At 42.8% G+C, this 19,632-nt stretch overlaps 1 protein-coding gene across 1 annotated transcript; it reads left to right on the top strand.

Annotated features, from left to right (window-relative positions):
• Positions 1–1,717: 1,717 nt before the first annotated feature.
• On the top strand, positions 1,718–15,311 carry glra2 (glycine receptor, alpha 2; the record flags this gene model as incomplete). The annotated part of the gene is made up of 9 exons (XM_084442908.1): positions 1,718–1,785; positions 2,544–2,668; positions 6,499–6,566; positions 7,976–8,199; positions 11,604–11,686; positions 11,797–11,934; positions 12,053–12,267; positions 14,607–14,756; positions 15,030–15,311. 9 exons carry the CDS (start codon positions 1,718–1,720, stop codon positions 15,309–15,311), a joined length of 1,353 nt encoding a protein of 450 aa, XP_084299034.1.
• Positions 15,312–19,632: the final 4,321 nt, after the last annotated feature.

Here is a 19,632-nt window from a genome sequence, read left to right as displayed (position 1 = left end):
TGGATGCTGACAGAGAAATGCCACTTATTTTCCTGCGCTTTCAGTTTCAGCAAGTAAACTGTTCTCTCATTATGCTGAATTGAAATTCTAATGTATGCGGATAAAACAACCCAGTTTGAATCATATTCCGTATCTCCGGTTCAATATTCCCTATGGTGACGCATGCTGGCTGATGCAACTGATTGCTACATCCGTCTAGGTCTGTCAGTGAAAGCTCGGAAATTTCTCCCTTGATAGTTGCTGTCACTCCGCTTTACAGAGGAGCCAGGGGCTAGGAAATGAATATTATAGATGTGCAAGTAGATCCGCGATATGTGCTCCTTGTTAATAGAGAATATTGCACCATGCAAAACATGTTTTCATAACAGTGATTAGCATGCACCCTGTCAAATGGAAGATTACATTAAAGATGACTGATGCACACATACAGAGTGCTATCTCATCTTTAGGCCTACAGTAGGCCTACATATGGAGATTTATGGCCAACATCTCTTCTTTAATATGACAAAACTGTACACATACTTTATAATTCAAAAGCTCTTCTGTATTATATCAGAATGACACCCTATCATCATATCAGCCTGTGTGCTGTAGGCTACTGTGCCCTAGGACTGTAGGTCCCTCCCCCCATAAATATTCACATTATTTCACACCTATTCACAATATTATTAGGCTATGTTATTCAAAAGTAGGCTATAACAATAATTTCCCCCATAACAAAATACATACAAGAAGCATCTTATAATGCTTATAGGGTACAAGAGATACATAATTATTGTCCCTGAATTGTATTCTATGCATCTAAGTAGGCCTACAGTACTATCTGGCAGATAATTGTTTTCCCCATTATTCCTACTGAAAGTGAAATGTGCGTAATCTCAATTTCTTACATTGCCATTTATTTTGCTGAATTGTGCCTTCATTGCTAGCATAATGCGCTGCAGTTTTCTTAAATATTACCATATTGTACTTTTATCATGAGCCTTATGGATAAGTGTGTGTCAGACCGGTAGGTTGTTGATCAAAACTGTGTCCCTTAACAAGCTGTGATTGTGCGCATTTGCGAGATGCTATATGCGTGCGTCATGTCTATAGTCAGTTTACTCAGAAAACCGAGATTGGTTCAAACATAACTTGTTTGAAAGGGTTGTCTTCTTCGTTTATTTGACTTATTGAAAATCAACTCACGTCCTCCAGTTTAAACATCGCGCTTGCGCGCAAACGGACCGCTGTCCAAGTGCTGAAAAGGCGTTCACTCGTCTCCTATTCCTCAACAGCGATGATCTTCTAATCAGAGAGAGCTTCAGCTTTTTAAACAATATCTAAATATATAGGCCTATCGCAATATCATAGCCTATGTGTTTAGAATTAGTTTCTGAATGCAAGGAAATGCCTTGCTGAGCGTTCCTGCGTCTTGGGGATCTTTCTGTCGTCTTATCCACAGGTTCTTTTTGGGGTGTCAGAGATTCAGAATTGATGTTTCTTTACACATTGTCACCAAGAATAGCTGACCACGCCAAGGAATCGGTGTTTCATCAAACTAAACTATGATCCTACGGACTGGAATGCATCTTCCCGTCCTGTGTGCCACAAGAACACCCAACTGCGCTTTGGTCAGAAAGAAAACGATATTGCTGTTTGGATTAGGTGCTTGACCAACAGTATTTTGTATGTATGGAAGAAATAAAAAAGTAAGAAAATAAGAAAATCAAGAGGAATGATTCGCCCCTTTATCAAAGTATTGACAGCTTTATTTGCATTTTTGATGGAGACCAGCAACTTCAGGTATGTGTGTATGTGCAAAATTCTTTCACACACATTTTAGTGAATATATAACAAGAAAGCTATGGGTTATGATTGTGTCGTTGAAAGATTGTGTGTCATTTTCACAAAGCAATTATCATCAAAATTGACAAAGTTGCCATATAGAAACAAAGTTACAAACAAACAAACGCAGATCCTCTTGGACCATAATGAAGCGGCGGCTCAAGGCTCATGGCAAGCATGACATGTTCACATTGAAAAGTGGTTATCAGTGTTTTCCCTCCTCCTGTATGATACCATGCATCTGAATATAAAGTGACATATATGTATGATACCATGCATCTGAATATAAAGTGACATATATCTACATGAAATTACCCTGAGTGGTGCCATGTCAATATCTACTTGTCTGCATGTGAGCAGTATAGTCTATAAGTGAGTTTATCAATCACTAGTCATGCAGGGAAATCCACGCATCGATATCATTGGCACGGTATTTCTGATATTTTGCCAAGTTAATCGCCGACGTTTCTGTCAGTGGGCGTTGTCAAGATGTGATCTTGTACAGTAGCCTACCGCAGTAATTGGTTCCAAAATGTATATGATTGCAATGAAGAAGATTAAGTTCCTCACAGACTGTTGCATCGTCTAAAAAACGATTGTTTCAGACAAGGTCTCGTCTCTGTTTAACTGCTGTTCATCTGTTTGATCTGAATATTTGAATGTTTGTGAGTGAGCTGGATGTAGCCCTACTGTATTGTTTTCTCTCTGTGTCACAGGGTTGTGGATGCTAAGGAGTATGAATCCAGATCAGCGTCTACGAACTTGTCTCCCTCAGACTTCCTGGACTCTCTCATGGGTCGAACCTCTGGTTACGATGCACGAATAAGACCGAACTTCAAAGGTTCGTTTTACATGGTTTCATTAGGCTGACATGTCCCCCCACCCACATTTTTCATGGCCATATGTGTTGGTGTGGAAAATTGACGTTTTATGTCTTGCATAACCACATTTTGGGTATTTTCTACTTTCCTGCCAGTAGACCAGATTATGAATAATGATTTCTCATCTTAACTATTGACAAAACTGGCCCCTTAGAAACAGCACACATCTTAATGAAGAATGACTGTCAATCTTAGCCATAGACAGAGACATAATCATGCCAGTGGGAATAATGGGTTTTGAAGTTTGAACCTTTGAACTTGGCAAATACCATTACCTCACATTAGACAGGTTTATACCTCACGTCACCTCATCGTCTAGACCAAGAGTCAATGAGTAGGCTATTGGGAAAAGAGACAACAGCGACGCTGTGCAGCGCACTCACCGATCACGCAGCGCTCCATGCAAACAGAGGTGCCACCGTGACAGGCCGGGTGACGGATGGGATCCCCCCTGGCTACAGGCTGCTGGCTGCTCGGCTTCTCCGCTGTGGCGTTGTGACGCTGAGGAGAGGCGCTGCATCTGTCACTGTGATGGAGATGAGTGAAGGGAGGAAGGGAGGGCAAACTAGGGTTCAGGCACACACACAGGCGCCGTCCAAACAGAGTCAGGTGGGCTGGGGGGTTGGTGGTGTTGTACCGGAGAGGGCCAGCACACGCAAACACAGCTGTGTAAACAGATACACATACATTGGTCAACAAGGCAGAACCAGTGGCCCAGAGCTATCTATCTCATGTGGAGGAATGGGAAATGGCTATTGTACATGGAAATGCAGAAAAGATCTCAGAAAATGACTTAAGATGGAAGGAAGACGGGCCTGTTTTACACCGGCTGGTAAGGACAGATTAATACTATTTTCATCCATAAGAAAACATGCTGGAGTTGTGAGGAGCAGACAAAGTAGAGTTGAAATTTGTGGATTTTATCAGTCTGTGAAGGTTAAAGTATTCCTAAATCCCCCCACCCTCTCTCTCATCTAGAGAACCTGCTATAGGCTACATACAGTATACTGTTGCTCAAAATACTGATTGTATATTGCTGAAGGCTGCCCTACATATGCCTGTCGAGTCTGTTGAGAGGAGTTATTGTTTCATTTTTCTGCCACTGCTGTTAAATGCAGCCTCACAACAACAAACTGAGGCAAATATTAATACCAGGTCCCATGCAATATTGATGAGGAAAGCACAGGGGAAGGGCGTTGCCATCAGAACATCACTTAGAAACACTGAAGATTTATCCACAATGTTGGAGGGTGAAACTGTCCAAGTTGACTCTGAAATCTCACTTCAGGGTTTACTGATTCATACATCACCCTTTGTAATGCTGGTTCTCTTTGTTCCCCTCTATTCGTTTCTCTCTAACTTTTCAATTGTGCCCTGGTTTGATATTTCATTATTATTAGTCCTGTCATTGTCTCTGTTAGATATCAGTAGAAATGTTAGTTATTGTAGCTTTGTAACTACAGTTCTATAAAGAAGGCCTAGTCTCTTAGGGACTACGCTCCTATTGGTACATTCCCCCTCAAAGGCGATATCAACTGAAAATGTATGCATACACTCGCTACAGCCAATCAGGATGGAGCAACCTCGTCCTACGTTCTGTAAGCCACTGGCGTCTGTCATTTTGCCCAGAGGGAGACAACCCTAAGGGGCTCCGCCTCCTTCATAGAACTATAGTTACTCCTCTTAGGGGCTACGCTCCTATTGGTATATTAGGGGCAGAGACCCCCGATACTCTACCCTCCATTGGACACGAACACGCCATACTGTACGTGGTTAACGGTCCAGAGAGAAAGGCTAAAATAGCCAAGCCCGAAAGGGAACATCACATTACGCATACCACAACCCTGACAAATGGGAAGCACTGCCGCCCTAAGGTCACCACTGATCCAAGCAGGCAGGATGCACAGACAAAGCACACAGATCCCCAACACGCTTGGCGGAAATCAAAGCGAGAAGCAGTGCTTTCTTCACAGCATCGTCAACGGGATCTGAGACACAGGCTCAAAGGGAGCACTACATAGTACATCCAAGACTACCTGTAGGTCCCCTCCATAATGCATCTAATACTACCTGTAGGTCCCCTCCATAGTGCATCTAATACTACCTGTAGGTCCCCTCCATAGTGCATCTAATACTACCTGTAGGTCCCCTCCATAGTGCATCTAATACTACCTGTAGGTCCCCTCCATAGTGCATCTAATACTACCTGTAGGTCCCCTCCATAGTGCATCTAATACTACCTGTAGGTCCCCTCATAGTGCATCTAATACTACCTGTAGGTCCCCTCCATAGTGCATCTAATACTACCTGTAGGTCCCCTCCATAGTGCATCTAATACTACCTGTAGGTCCCCTCCATAGTGCATCTAATACCACCTGTAGGTCCCCTCATAGTGCATCTAATACTACCTGTAGGTCCCCCCATAGTGCATCTAATACCACCTGTAGGTCCCCTCATAGTGCATCTAATACTACCTGTAGGTCCCCCCATAGTGCATCTAATACTACCTGTAGGTCCCCCCATAGTGCATCTAATACTACCCGGAAACGTCCAAGAGCAGAACGAAGGTCCAGCCTGTGAAACTCGGCCAGTCGGACCTCCATCTGCACAGTGTCCAGCTGCAGACTTGAATTGGTCACCTGTTGGCTGGGCATGGGAGTGCTCTCCTCCCAATTTATCACGAACCCCAAGTCGGAGAGGTGAAATGGAGAAACTTCCTGTGCCTTGGTGCAATAAGGACATGTAAGTATGTAAGTATGCGCTTCAGGTCGATACTTGCACAGAAGTCACCCTCTCGAACCGCTCGCAGCAACACCTTCACAGAGAGCATGCGAAACAGACGAGTCGCTATATGGAGCTTCAGTCCACGTAGATCTAGGATTGGCGGCACACGCCTCCTGTATGCTTCGGAACCAGGAAGTACTGTATTTTGAGTAAAACCAGTGCTTCCCATACATTTTCAATTGATACTGCCTTCACAGGGGAATATACCAGTAGGAGCGTAGCTCAGTAAATTTATTTATTTGTGATTATTGTGAAAATCCCGTCCCCTTGTTATTATTGATGATAGATAAAACATTCCATGCCAAAGCATCATATTAACTTTGAAAAGCCCAAACAACCCAAATGAGTAGTGACATTTTCCAGTAATATCTTATCTCATTGTTTTGCAGCTGCTGTTCAAATCTGACAAGCTTTTGAGGAGACATTTGTTTGAAGAGATTAATTAGTGACAAAGCATCATCGATGGGATGCATTGATGAAAATATCCCTTTTGAAACAATCTACAAAGAAAATGTTAAGTGATATATAATGAAAGACATCAGTCACAACTAATTTTGTCCAACTGACACCAGACACTGGAGTTCTCCCTGTGCATGCCTTCCTCACATCACTGGCAGATTGCATATGATTAGAGATAAAGACTGCAGATGATAAAGGCTGCAGATGATTAGGGATAAAGACTGCAGATGATTAGGGATAAAGACTGCAGATGATTAGGGATAAAGACTGCAGATGATTAGGGATAAAGACTGCAGATGATTAGGGATAAAGACTGTAGATGATAAAGACTGCAGATGATTAGGGATAAAGACTGCAGATGATTAGGGATAAAGACTGAAGGTGATAAAGACTGCAGATGATTAGGGATAAAGACTGCAGGTGATAAAGACTGCAGATGATTAGGGATAAAGACTGCAGATGATAAAGACTGCAGATGATTAGGGATAAAGACTGCAGATGATTAGGGATAAAGACAATGTCACCTCATTCTCATTCCACTCCACAGGTCTCCCTGTAAACGTTACATGCAATATTTTTATCAACAGTTTCGGCTCTGTCACAGAGACAACCATGGTAAGTCCCTGAGCGTCTTGATTCATTTCTGCCGTGTCAAACATGTCAATGTTATTTATCCTCCAACTTGCAGGTCCACCAGTTAATGTTACCTGCAACATATTTATCAACAGCTTTGGTTCTATAGCAGAAACTACAATGGTGAGTTGGGCGTTGTGCTTGGCCTACTATACAGCCTTGCTCCAGCCTTGCTCCACTTTAGGCTGAACCATGTTTTGGGATGTTTTTTTTTGTGTGGATTTTTTAATACTTATTCACATGACATGATCCAGTTTGTATCATCCCCTTGGTTTATTGGCAGGTTCTACAACCAAATACGGTAGTCAGCAGACAGCTTCCCAATTGAATCAAACATATTTTCCATAATCCGGAGGCAGTTTTGGATTGCTGTCCCCCTGGCATCCCCATGTGCACATGTTAGATTAGTTCTATTTTAATAATTCACAGAGAAAATGCCAGCTAATAATTCACTTTAATTGCTGCCGATACCTGAAGGTGGGGGGCTTAGGGCTGGCCATCCAAAAAGATTGATCAGTGTTCTGTCTGGGGACACCAAAGTGCCCAAGGGGTAAACAGTACCATACCGAACTCAACACTGAACCTCTTTTCAATCGTTACTATCAACGCATTTATAATTAACTTTAGAAAACTTTTGCTTATCAGTAGTGGAGCAGAAATTTCAGGCTTAGTTTTCATGTTGACAGATACATGTGGAACCGCCAATATACTTCTGTTTTCTGAATCTCATCTGGGAGGGAGAAAAAAGGCCGATTGTAACCATTCGATAAGCTCATTAGCCTAAGCATCTTGAAATCTGCACCATTTGCAACTAGCTGCATCTCAAAAATTCAACCACTTCTAACTGAAAGTGAACCATTAGTGAAGCATCATTTATCTTCTATTGTGATTTCTCAACAATATTAATCATAGACTTCAATGAGTCAAATTGTATATGATGCCGCCTCTACATTTTTGGAATGTAGATGATGGCATGTGGTGATTTAGAAACAGAAGCACATTTAAATTCATGCACTGGTCATTCATGCTATTGTTTGTCAAACAAACACCTGGCAGGACTGTCTGTGAAACCAATACAGAGTGATGTCTCTGCTGTTCATGTCGTTATTGTTTACGTATTTGTCAGAGTAAATTACAGAATGGAATAGTTTTAGTAAGATTGCTAATGGTAAGCCACATGATGACACAAGTCACATGGTAACACTGAATGCCACTATTATTGAACCAAAACCTAAGACGGATATTTGTGGACAATGTTGTCCCACTGTATACCCCAAAAGATGGTTTACAGTTTAAGTGTGCATGTACAATAAGTAATCAAGTATTAAATATACAATTTTGTTGAATTTGTTACTGTAAAGTGTTTGTAAAGCTGCTCTCCATTGTCCCAGGATTACAGAGTTAACATCTTCCTGCGTCAGAAGTGGAATGACCCTCGGCTGGCATACAGCAAATACCCAGACTCGTCTCTGGACCTGGACCCCTCCATGCTGGACTCCATATGGAAACCTGACCTGTTCTTCGCCAATGAGAAAGGAGCCAACTTCCATGATGTCACCACAGACAACAAGCTCCTGCGGATCTTCAAAGATGGCACTGTTCTTTACAGTATCAGGTAAGATTTGGGGCATTTATACTTGCTTACCCATTGCAATACAGATAGTATTTGTTTATTATTATCTGCCTAACTATTAATTCACTTTGATTAAGGCAGAATATGGGTTGTACTGATTCCGGAACTTTCAAGCTAATAAACAATTCAAGTGGTAGCTGTACATTTCAATCCAAATCTGTTGAAGTTAATGAGGTTAGGAGGTTGCTGGAATCCTTTCCTGATTATGGCCCTGCAGGTACAGACAGTCTGGCCAGTAAGATGCTACACCTTCTGTTCACATGTCAGGTCCTACAGTATACAGTATATCATATGCATAGATAGATTTGCTATGTGGGGTGTGTTCTAGAATGTGGATAAAAGGGTAAAATCTGCTTAAGGATGCAGAATTAACCTTCAGTGGAGCTAACAAGTTAAGGACAGGAGTATTATCACAACAATATAGTATGAACAGATCCAGTTAAATAACTAAATACATATTAAAGTATTGTTTTTGGGTCAAGGCACAAACTGGCTTTTAAACCAAAGTTGGATATACAGTATAAAGTATTTCAGTCGAGATCACTTTAGTCAAAATTGACCCATTTATTAGCATGCAATAATATATACAGCATATACATTTTTTTTGCATATGAATTTTGGCGGTGTGATCTGTTCGGGGGGCGACCTGCCTTCCACGCATGTGGAAAGCGGCAATCTAGATGTTCCCCCCCTCTGGGCCGCTTGGCCCAGAGTGCTGGGCCGGAAGAGGGAACGGCATCTAGCCCCCTGCCTCTATGACGATCAGAGTGGGCCGCGATCGGGAAGACACTCGGAGGTAACTCAGCCCACTAAGACCGTCAAAGAGCGCCACAGGAGGACTGCTGTACATTATAGTCCCTGGCCTCCACGGGCCAGCGCTTCGTGGAGTCCGAAGGAGATACAGCCTAGTGTCTCTGCCTCCATGGTGACCGGAGGGACCGCTGTATGGCCCTTCAGAGATGTTTCGGCCCACGGAGCGCCACAGAGACTAAGCTAGTGTAATTCCCCGGCTTCCACTAGCCGACGCATAGTGGAATACCAGAAGAAAGCAGCATTACCCCCGGAACAGAGAGCAACGACGACAACAGAGACGACATCGACAGAACACAGGCGGAGCAGGGGAGGAGGTGGGGCAAGCGCGCAGATACGAGCGATCAGCAATAATGGCAGAGCGGACGCAAGAGCAGAGAACGCGGAAGCAGCGAGCGCGCAGATACGAGGGATCAGCAGTAATGGCAAGAGCGAACAATGATGTGTTTTGACAGCTTAAATACATGCGCTCTAGCGAGCTGAACCAATGCTATGACAGCTGACAGTCAGCTGGTGGGTGGGACAGCACACGGGGTGTGACTGATTAGCCTCTGCCGATTAGCCCGGCGTTGACATCCATGCCTCGCCTGAAGTACGTCGGAGACTTCATATCTGGTGAACCCACACAACACATTGAAAACGCTTTGTCCTCATTAACTGTGTCCTGGTCTGGTCTGAGCACATTGAAAGAATTTTTCAAAAAATGGGTTAAACTTATTTACAGTACCAACACATATGCTTGGTCAATTTTCTAGAGCTTTAATTCTGCTGTTCAGTTGTATGGGCTTCAGCATCAGAGTTCTCCAGAGTTCTTGCTTGATCAAATTGAGTAATAATGTTCACAGTCACCACAAATGCTGGCAATGGTTATTTTATGCAAACCAGTCCGAGAACAAACTCCTAAAAAATAATCATTGCAGAGTCATTACAATTTGGAATAATGTATCCCTTAATAGCCAGTCAAAAAACAACTTATGCTTTAAATCAACCTTACAGATACAGTAAAGAGGTTATTAAAGTAGCAATATCCAGAGGCTTTGTTAAAAACGTACCCTCTGACTCACCCTTTATTCATTCCCATGATCAACGTACCGGTATTCCAAAGCATTTTACCATCATGTTTAACTCAGTTTACAGTTTTTCTGTCATCTGTCATCAAATAAATAAGATTTTACTGACACCAAGTTAGCTTCATTCCTCTGTTTCATCTTAAGCAGTGAACTTGGGCTCCATGGGCTCTGTTGACAATTTGAAGATATTCATAAAGACATGAAAGAAACCTCTGGGTCATCATCAGCATACACACCATTCCAAACAACATTTCTAATGTTCTCCCAAAAATTGTCAACAATGAATCTTTCAAGGCTGCAGAAATGAAAATCCACTGTGATTTCTGCACCCATTCAAGGCCTCACAGCAGTCTAGCTTCCGGCCCTGAACATGTAATTATCCTTAGAAGAGAATAGTTCCTACATCAAAGGTGGCATGTCTGGATACGCAGCCGTCATGGGATGTGTTTCAATATACTGTTCCCTCTGTAGGAGGGCTTTGCTTAGCGGCTTGGTGATAATCTCCATGCAGTGTTTCCATCCCAGAGCTGTGCAGAAGAGAGGTGGCCAATAGAGCACTCAGAGATTACAGTACACCATATACAGTGTGGGAGAGTATGAAGTACATGACTCATGTATTCATTCTCTTTATGTCAATATTTACCAAGCATTCCAGTAAACCAGAGAGACAAAATACCTCAGAAAGCAGACCACTCTCAGGAGATGGCTAACCTTTCCTCAATTGCCTCCTCTTGGAAATCCAGCTGTGCACATGAGCACACATCTGCACTACAAGATATGAAAAGTACAGTATGTTTAATTCAATTTAAGTTCAAGATCACTTCACGGTCACACAGTCTATCTGCACGGCGAAGCAGGCAGCACTATAATACAGGTCAATTTGGTCTCCATCTAAGGAGTGGATTGGGGCCGAGCGGTGCCCAGGTGTGGAGGCGGGCAGCGGGCTTGCGGAGGGGGGGAGATGAAAGGTGCCCCGCTGCTCGCCCCGCTCATGAGCGAGATGAGGGAGGGAGCAGGCTGGAGATGACAGTACATCTCAGAGACAATAACCCCGGTAATGAAAGTGTGATGGGAACCTGCTGAAGGGGATCCGCGTGCCGCGTGGGAGGGGGGAGGCTCGGAGCCTCAGAGGAGCTGGGAGGGAAGCAGAAGCCTTCGCTGTAGGAGAGCAGCATACGATTAGCACACATACAGTGCGTCGTAGAGCAGCCAGGGTAGCAGCTCTCCAAATAGGTACCAGCAGGAGCCTCCGAGGAGTACAATTATTTTGGTTATCATAATTTGTTTTAACCCGTTATCAGTTTTCTATTTCTATTTCTTGAATAAGTGCCTTATCGCACAGTTGGACATTATCTTTGGTGTGCAACATTACAATTTTCATAATTGGTGATTTGACGATACAATACAAGTTGAAAATACAATACAGAGTTCATTAACTGCTAAGTTGTACGAGTGCAAGTGCACGTACACACCCTTTTCAGTCCCTTTGAATATGCTCCCTTACAGGTTGACTCTAATTCTGTCGTGTCCAATGGATCTGAAGAACTTCCCCATGGATGTCCAGACCTGTACCATGCAGCTGGAGAGCTGTAAGTCTCTGCAGTTACATGCTGTGGTTATCTCGCAACTTGAAATGCCACGCTTTTGAAATGGTCTGAGATCTGATCGGTCTTCCTGTGTCGTGTCCCTCCCCCTACAGTTGGCTACACCATGAATGATTTGATCTTTGAGTGGCAGGGAGACGCGCCCGTGCAGGTGGCTGACGAGCTCACCCTGCCTCAGTTCATCATGCGTGATGAGAAGGAGCTGGGCTACTGCACCAAGCACTACAACACCGGTCCGGGAACCTCAACACATTCTACACCCACGCTTACAGTTTCCTCTGTAGAACCATACATCTCTATGCGCAGTGTGTTGTACATGCACCTGACATGTCTCTGTGTTTTACCCTCCAGGTAAGTTCACCTGCATCGAGGTGAAGTTCCACCTGGAGCGCCAGATGGGCTACTACCTGATCCAGATGTACATCCCCTCCCTGCTCATCGTCATCCTCTCCTGGGTCTCCTTCTGGATCAACATGGACGCCGCGCCCGCCAGGGTGGCGCTGGGCATCACCACGGTGCTCACCATGACGACACAAAGCTCCGGATCCCGAGCCTCCCTCCCAAAGGTGAACCTTCTGTCTTCATCTCCTCAGATGGTGGATAGTCATATGGTGGACAGTCAGATGGTGGACAGTCAGATTGTGGACAGTCAGATGGTAGGATAGTCTGTTGGGGGAATAGTCTGATGGTAAGATAGTTTGATGGTGGGATTGTCAGATCGTGGGATAGTTTGATGTAGGAAAGTCTGATGGTTGGATAGTCTGATGGTAGGATAGTCTGATGGTAGAATAGTGTGATGGTGGGATAGTCTGATGGTAGGATAGTCTGATGGTGGGATAGTCTGATGGTTGGATAGTCTGAAGGTGGGATAGTCTGATGGTGGGATAGTCTGATAGTGGGATAGTCTGATGGTGGGATAGTCTGATGGTTGGATAGTCTGAAGGTGGGATAGTCTGATGGTGGGATAGTCTGATAGTGGGATAGTCTGATGTAAGGATAGTCAGATGGTTGGATAGTCTGATGGTTGGATAGTCTGATGGTGGGATAGTCTGATGTAAGTATAGTCTGATGGTTGGATAGTCTGATGTTAGGATAGTCTGATGGTTGGATAGTCTGATGGTAGGATAGTGTGATGGTGGGATAGTCAGATGTTAGGATAGTCTGATGGTGGGATAGTCAGATGGCGGTGTAACCCCATAGACATATACACTAGACGCCGCATTGATGTTGATTTGATTGCTGCCGGACGAAAAATGCGGCCGCCATCTTGGTCCGGTACGGAGCTCCGCGAGTAAACCATGGATGTATTAATAGAACTTAATAGAGTAATAGAAATGAATAGAGTAAACTACTGATGGGTCGGTCGCGAACGATACGGCTCTATGTGCCGGCTCTTTTAAGTGAAAGATGATAAATACATACAGTAGTTGTTAGCTGATAGATACAACTAAAACTGTTGGATGCTGCTGTTTTGCACTTTGTAATTTTTTATTTTATTTATGTTATTTGACTGTTATGGATGCCGGGTTACTTTTACTGACTGAAACTGCTGAGGAGAGCGGTTGTCACGTGACAGCGGTACCGGACCAATATGGCGGCCGTATTTTGCGCCGCTCAATCCATTACGAGTCATCTCATGTTCATATCTATGGTTTAACCCTAGCAAACCCTAACCCTAAACCTAGCCCTAACTCTAACACCCAAGAGTAATGCCTAATCCTAACCATAATTTCATCAAAATATTTCATCAAATGGGCAACGAAAATTTATTTGATCTGGAATTTAATATATTGCCTGAGGCATCAATATCTATTGGTAAATATATGACTAACTGAAGCAGCAGTGTATACAGAGTGACAGCTCTCTAAATTGGCAGTTACATTTACGCTAGCAAGAGGGGCACAGGCAGTGTGAGTCATCTCTTGATGATCAGTTACTCTCCCAGCCGCTGGCCCGCACATTACCACCAAGGAGTCTCCGCCACGTCAGACAGGCTCTCATGAAAAAGACGCCACGCTGTACACTGATAAATATTTAGAGGGAGGCCTTTGAGAAGTCCAGTCGACGGTCGGTCAATACATCTTGAGTGCAGTCAGAAAGCTGAGTTGTTGTTTCTGCATGCAAATTACCTGTCACGATGAGAGACAGAGGCGCACCTCTTCTGATGCATAGGAAAGCATATTCAGCCTTCATCTTCAGTCCCCCTCTTCTCTCGAGGCCAGGCGAGGTTTCATCATACTCTCTCAGCATACAGGAAGATAAAAAACACTGATACAGGCTGACAATAACAGGTGCAGTTTGCTCTGTGCTACCTTGGTGATTAAGTAATCATTTCCTCTATTGCTGTCATTACCACTCATAGACCAAAAGCTTTGGATGTTTGAAGCACTTCTTAGCTTACCTCCATCCCTCGATGACGGTGATTAAGAATTTGTATCCATCACTTTACATTGAGGAACTGTGAATGGTGCACTGTTATGCACATTATTATTAAAATTATGATTATTATTATTATTATTATTATTTATTATTAATTTAACTATTATTAATTTAACTCGTCAGCATTGAAAATGAGGGAAACCTCAATTGCTCTACGAGTATACAGTAAATAAAGGTTTGATTATTATTGTTGTTGTTGTTGTTATTATTATTCACTTAAAACACCCCAAAATGTTACATTGTTTACATTCTGAAACAACATTAATATACTAAAAAAAAGTAGTATAATAATAAAAATAAAAAATAAAAACATGCCTCACAAACCTTGCCTCACACGGGAAGATCAATGAATGTATGATTTTAACAAAGAATTAGGCCTGCTAAATACGGGTATGTGGTCCTACTCTAATACATGCGTTGCTCCATAAGAATATGTGATGGAGCAGTTTGTTTGTCTTTGTCGCAGGTCTCCTATGTGAAGGCTATTGATATCTGGATGGCAGTCTGCCTCCTCTTTGTCTTTGCGGCCCTGCTGGAATACGCTGGTGTTAACTTCGTCTCCAGGCAACAGAAGGAATTCCTTCGCTTGAGGCGACGACAGAGGAGGAATCACAAGGTAAACACTTATCTTGTGAAGCGCTTGCTAAAACAATTCCAGAACAAAACCTTTTGTTGCCTGAGTTGACCCGATATGGTAACCGGGAGACATTCGGCTGTGTAACCAGTGTTCACAAAGCTGAACTGAACATTGGATATGTAGGCATCCACGGGTGAACACATGCGTGCGTGTGTGTGTGTGTGTGTGTGTGTGTGCGCATGTATTTTTCTCAATTGAGCTGATACAACAATCCCTTGCTTTTTTTGGGGGGGGGGGCGGGGGGGTCACCAGGATGACGACCTGAGGGACGGGCGTTTCAACTTCTCGGGATATGGCGTGACTCAGTGTCTGCCGATGAAGGACGGGAACGCTGTGAAAAACGCCGCCCCGGCACCTGCCCCGCCTCCGCCTGTCCAAAAAGACACAGACACCATAAAGAAGAAGTTTGTGGACAGGGCCAAGAGGATAGACACGATCTCCAGAGCGGCCTTCCCATTGGCCTTCCTCATCTTCAACATCTTCTACTGGATCACCTACAAGATCATCAGGCATGAGGACATCCACAAAGCCTAATCGCTCTGTCCTGTAGGTTTAACCTACTGTATGGACATGTCACTTTCGTTTCTCTACGGGAGAAATGCCTGGAAGGCACAAACAGACTTAGTTCGGCGACTGTACATGGAGGAGATGCACAGTGATGCCGTAGGTGGTGCTCTTTCAGGGATACAAGTAGATGTCCATGCAAAATCGTAGCCCGTAAATGCACATGTTTTGATTACCAAGTAAAAAATTGGTGAGACACAAATGTATGTTATTGTGCTTATTGCTGCATATTGTCTCCTGGAGATTCTTAAATGTTTTCTAAAGGTTACGTCTAAAGGCGTAGTGCAAGGCAGGTGAAGATGGACCAAATTTTATCAAGCTAAATAACACTGCCTTTGTACAACCTTGCCATGGAGAAACATCCCATGGGTTTCTATATGTATGGTAGTGTATTCTGGATTTCAGGTGGAGTTAGACTTTTGTGTGGTGATGGAAAAGTTTCATATGAAGATTGTTTATACTATTGTAATTCCTCATTGTTTCTACAAACTGAGAAGTACTGATCTTCCATTCATTGAACACTGAGCACAATATGCGCATGTGAGCGTGCGCACACACACACACACACACACACGCAAACACACACGCAAACACACACACACATGCATGCAAACACACACACACGCAAACACACACACACACACACACACACACGCACACAAAAACACACGCACACACAAACACACGCGCACACACACAGGCAGCACCACACACATGCCCTTTCCATGAAACGATGAAATCCAGAATTGGCAGTTGGATACTGCATTTTTATGAGCACTCCAAAGCCTTAGATATCATGGATTTGGTGAGATGAAACGCTATGCTTCCCGATTTTTCACAAAGAAGCATTTCTTCCTATTCAGCTGTCTGTCAGAAATGAATGCACAATGTTTCTCTGAAGCTCTTCTGTCTAGGGCTTGATGTCTGATGGTGGCTTGTTCTTTTCAGTCTCACTTTATGTGTTGTAAATCATATTATTTCATTATTGATATCACCGGAAAAACTAATTCATTGTTGATTCAGTGAACCTTTGCTTGTCTCAAAACCCATCTTTTGTTTTTTATCGTCAAATCAACATCTGACATATAACATGTCTTATATTTCATTAGGTATACTGGTCAATCCTAACAATGTACAATCATAAACTATTGTATATTTATAAATGGCAAACTACTCACACATATAATGTTACGATATTCAATATTCCCACATGCCAATGAATTTGTATCACAAGTCAATATTGCAGGTATTCTAGGTATGGCTTTAGAGATGGAGTGTACGTTTTTTGTAGATTTAATGTAAAGAAATGTTTATTGTACTGAGGCCAAATGTTTATTTAAAAAACTGATTTCTGTATACTTCAAATTCCAGGGCGGACTGTTGAATGCATCCATCAGTACTCTGGCACGGTGTGGCATGCTCTCAACACTTGTATACAGTTATACTACAAGGCAAGAGATCCATAGAACACTCAAAGGAACTGTAGAGAGCAGCTGCTGGGCCTTGCACTCCTGATATACTGTGGTAAAATACTATTTTCTTGAATGCTGTTCCTGAAATAGGTTATTTACTCTACTGTACATCAATAAAGTTGAGTCTGTGCACCACATTTCTCTCTCTCTCTCTCTCTCTGAATATGTATAAGACGATATTGCCTTCACAACACTCTGCTCAGATGATTTTACTGCATGTCAACAGCTGATGACACTTAGCAATGAGATTTTTTCTCAAGAGTTTTCTCAATGTTGCTCATGCAGACTAAAGGATTCCAAAGTGGGTGAAAAACTATAACAGAGCACTTTTCCCGCAGGGACAAGGCATGCAACCAAAGGAGGAGAAATAAAAACGCTGTCCTTTCCTTTTACCTGGCCAATGACTCAGGGTGACGGCAGACGCCTTAGATCTCTCTGGGCCGCCTCCAGTGACAGACGTGAGAAGACATCGGGCTTCCGTTGATGCAGGATAATGGACCTCACACTCTATGGCCTGCAGATCACTCCAGGTAGCATTTACCTGTGTGGACATCGCCTGAATCGAAGATGCCAGGCCAGCCTCTAAGGAAAGGGAAGATAATACTATAAGACAACTTCACACAGCCTCCAGCTGCCACCCCTAGCTCTGAGTTGATTATGATTTGGAAATTCCAGTGTTATTAAGACAAGAGGTGACGTCATGCCGCCTGATTACCAATGACCAAGGTCAGTCATTCGAATCAAACGAGAGTGAGCACGTCATGTACACATTTTGGGGACTTATCTTTTATACATTGTTGAGCGATATTAGTTAATATCCTTGAAAACATATATATGATAAGAAGGATGTGCTCATGTCTAATCCCAGTAGCAGCATAATTCATACAGTTGCTAATCAAAGACCCATACAAAAAAATGAGGATTATAAACTAGTCAATCATTCTAATCCTTTAAAAGTATCACCTCACATTCGGCTTTACACACAGCTTTGCATTATACATTATTTTCCAGGATGAATGAGTAGCGATGCTTATTTTGAAATATCTTATTCAGTTTGGTAATGAAAGCTTATGAAAAATAAAAAAAGAGGCAATTATGTTCACCATAAAGTGTAAAAATAGCAGCGTCTTAATTGTCTGAGATAAAACACAGTTCATCATTCATTAAGCTTCAAGATGCTCTGGAAGTTAAATTACAGGGTTTCCATAGCAACTGAACAGGAATTGAAAAGGGGATTGATTGAGTTATGAACATTTGGAGCTCATTTGCTGAATGGCTGTCTGTCAGCAAGATTAATATATCAACAAATGAACGCTGTTTCCTCCTGTTAAATCCATGATTAAACTAGCATCATGTGACCGTTCCTCAGTGTTAAGAACCTCATCTGTACCCAAAGCCCTTAGTAGCCTACTACTACACATAACCTTGACTGAAACTTAAAGACATAAACGTGGTCCACAGCACACTATAAAAACAGACAAAAACACCCAACGTAGCTCTGTGACTTTACTGGTAGAGGCAGTCTTCAAACCAAGAAGACACAGTGCTGTGTAGGACTGAGGCCGTGTGGGGATATTGAGCAGATATTCATAGTCAGTGTTCAGTGGTGTGTGGGCTGGGCTGTAGTATTGATCTCCATCCCTTTGTCATGGCTCAAGCTAGTCTATAATCAATGAAAATGAACCGTCCTTCAGTTCACTCTGAAGACTTGCTAAGATTACTGAGCTCCAAGATTTAGAATCCTCTTTCAAAGTGAACAGGTTTGGTTCCTCTGTTTCAATGTGTACAGGTATAATCCTGCCATAGCAACAGTACAGCCCAGATACAGAATACTGCCTCCAATCACTGATAAACTATGTTTACACTCTAAAAAGGGTGTGTTCAATCACTATAATTACAGTATTAGAGTGATACATTAACAGACCCCCCACACACTTTGTTCAGCAAGTAGCTAGTTACTGTGACTCAGGCAGAAACCAGAATGTGAATAAAGCTGAAGAATAGCCTGGTATCAGACAGAATTGTCAACTCGTTAGACTCTGTTGAGATCTTCAAGAATCTGTCAACTTCGGTGGATTGGGGAGATTTAAGGTATGGAACCAGGCTCAAAGAAATACATAATGTTTCTGAATGAAGACTGAATGATTCATGTGTGGGAGTTTCGCCTATGAGCATCTGCTTGGGATAAGTGATCAATAATACCGTATGTGTATTTGACCCGTGGAGGTCCAGACTCCTACGGAGAACCTCTGACCCTGGTCAATAACTGCAGCAGGCATGTCAAGACCAAAACTCTCAAGGTTAACATGCGTGGGTGAACACCACCCAGCATCAATACATCATCACAGCAATAAGCCCCACCAACACCTTTGTAAGTGTGCCAGCCTTACAGGGTGCAGTACAGTATGTTAGAGTGCTTCAGGTGCAGTATATGGAGGACATTTTAAAGAGATTTTACGTAACCTGGAATGACATGAAAATTGGCTTCATGCCTTTATAATAACCATGTATCAGCATTTTACTCTAAAGGGGGAAAAACGTAACTATCAAATCTTCATGTCTTGGTTATTCATGTCTTGGTTCTTGGTTCTTTCAAATTGACTTTGACTTAAATAACACAGTGACTTCATTCATCTGTCAGGGCAGCGTTCTTTATCCAGATGAAAGCTATTCTGTGGAGGGCAGATGGCCCGACATCATTTGGCTTGGCTCAAACTTAATGAAAGTTAACATGCAATAATGGCGTAACAAAACATATCCCCATACATTTTGTTCAACATGGCAGCGAAGAAAGAGTCCTTGGAGTAGAAATCCTGCCC

The sequence above is a fragment of the Borostomias antarcticus genome, assembly GCF_949987555.1.
Source record: "Borostomias antarcticus genome assembly, chromosome: 9".
NCBI lineage: Eukaryota > Metazoa > Chordata > Actinopteri > Stomiiformes > Stomiidae > Borostomias > Borostomias antarcticus.
The sequence above is the reverse complement of the archived record's forward strand: the minus strand, read 5'-3'. Positions and strand labels throughout refer to the sequence as shown.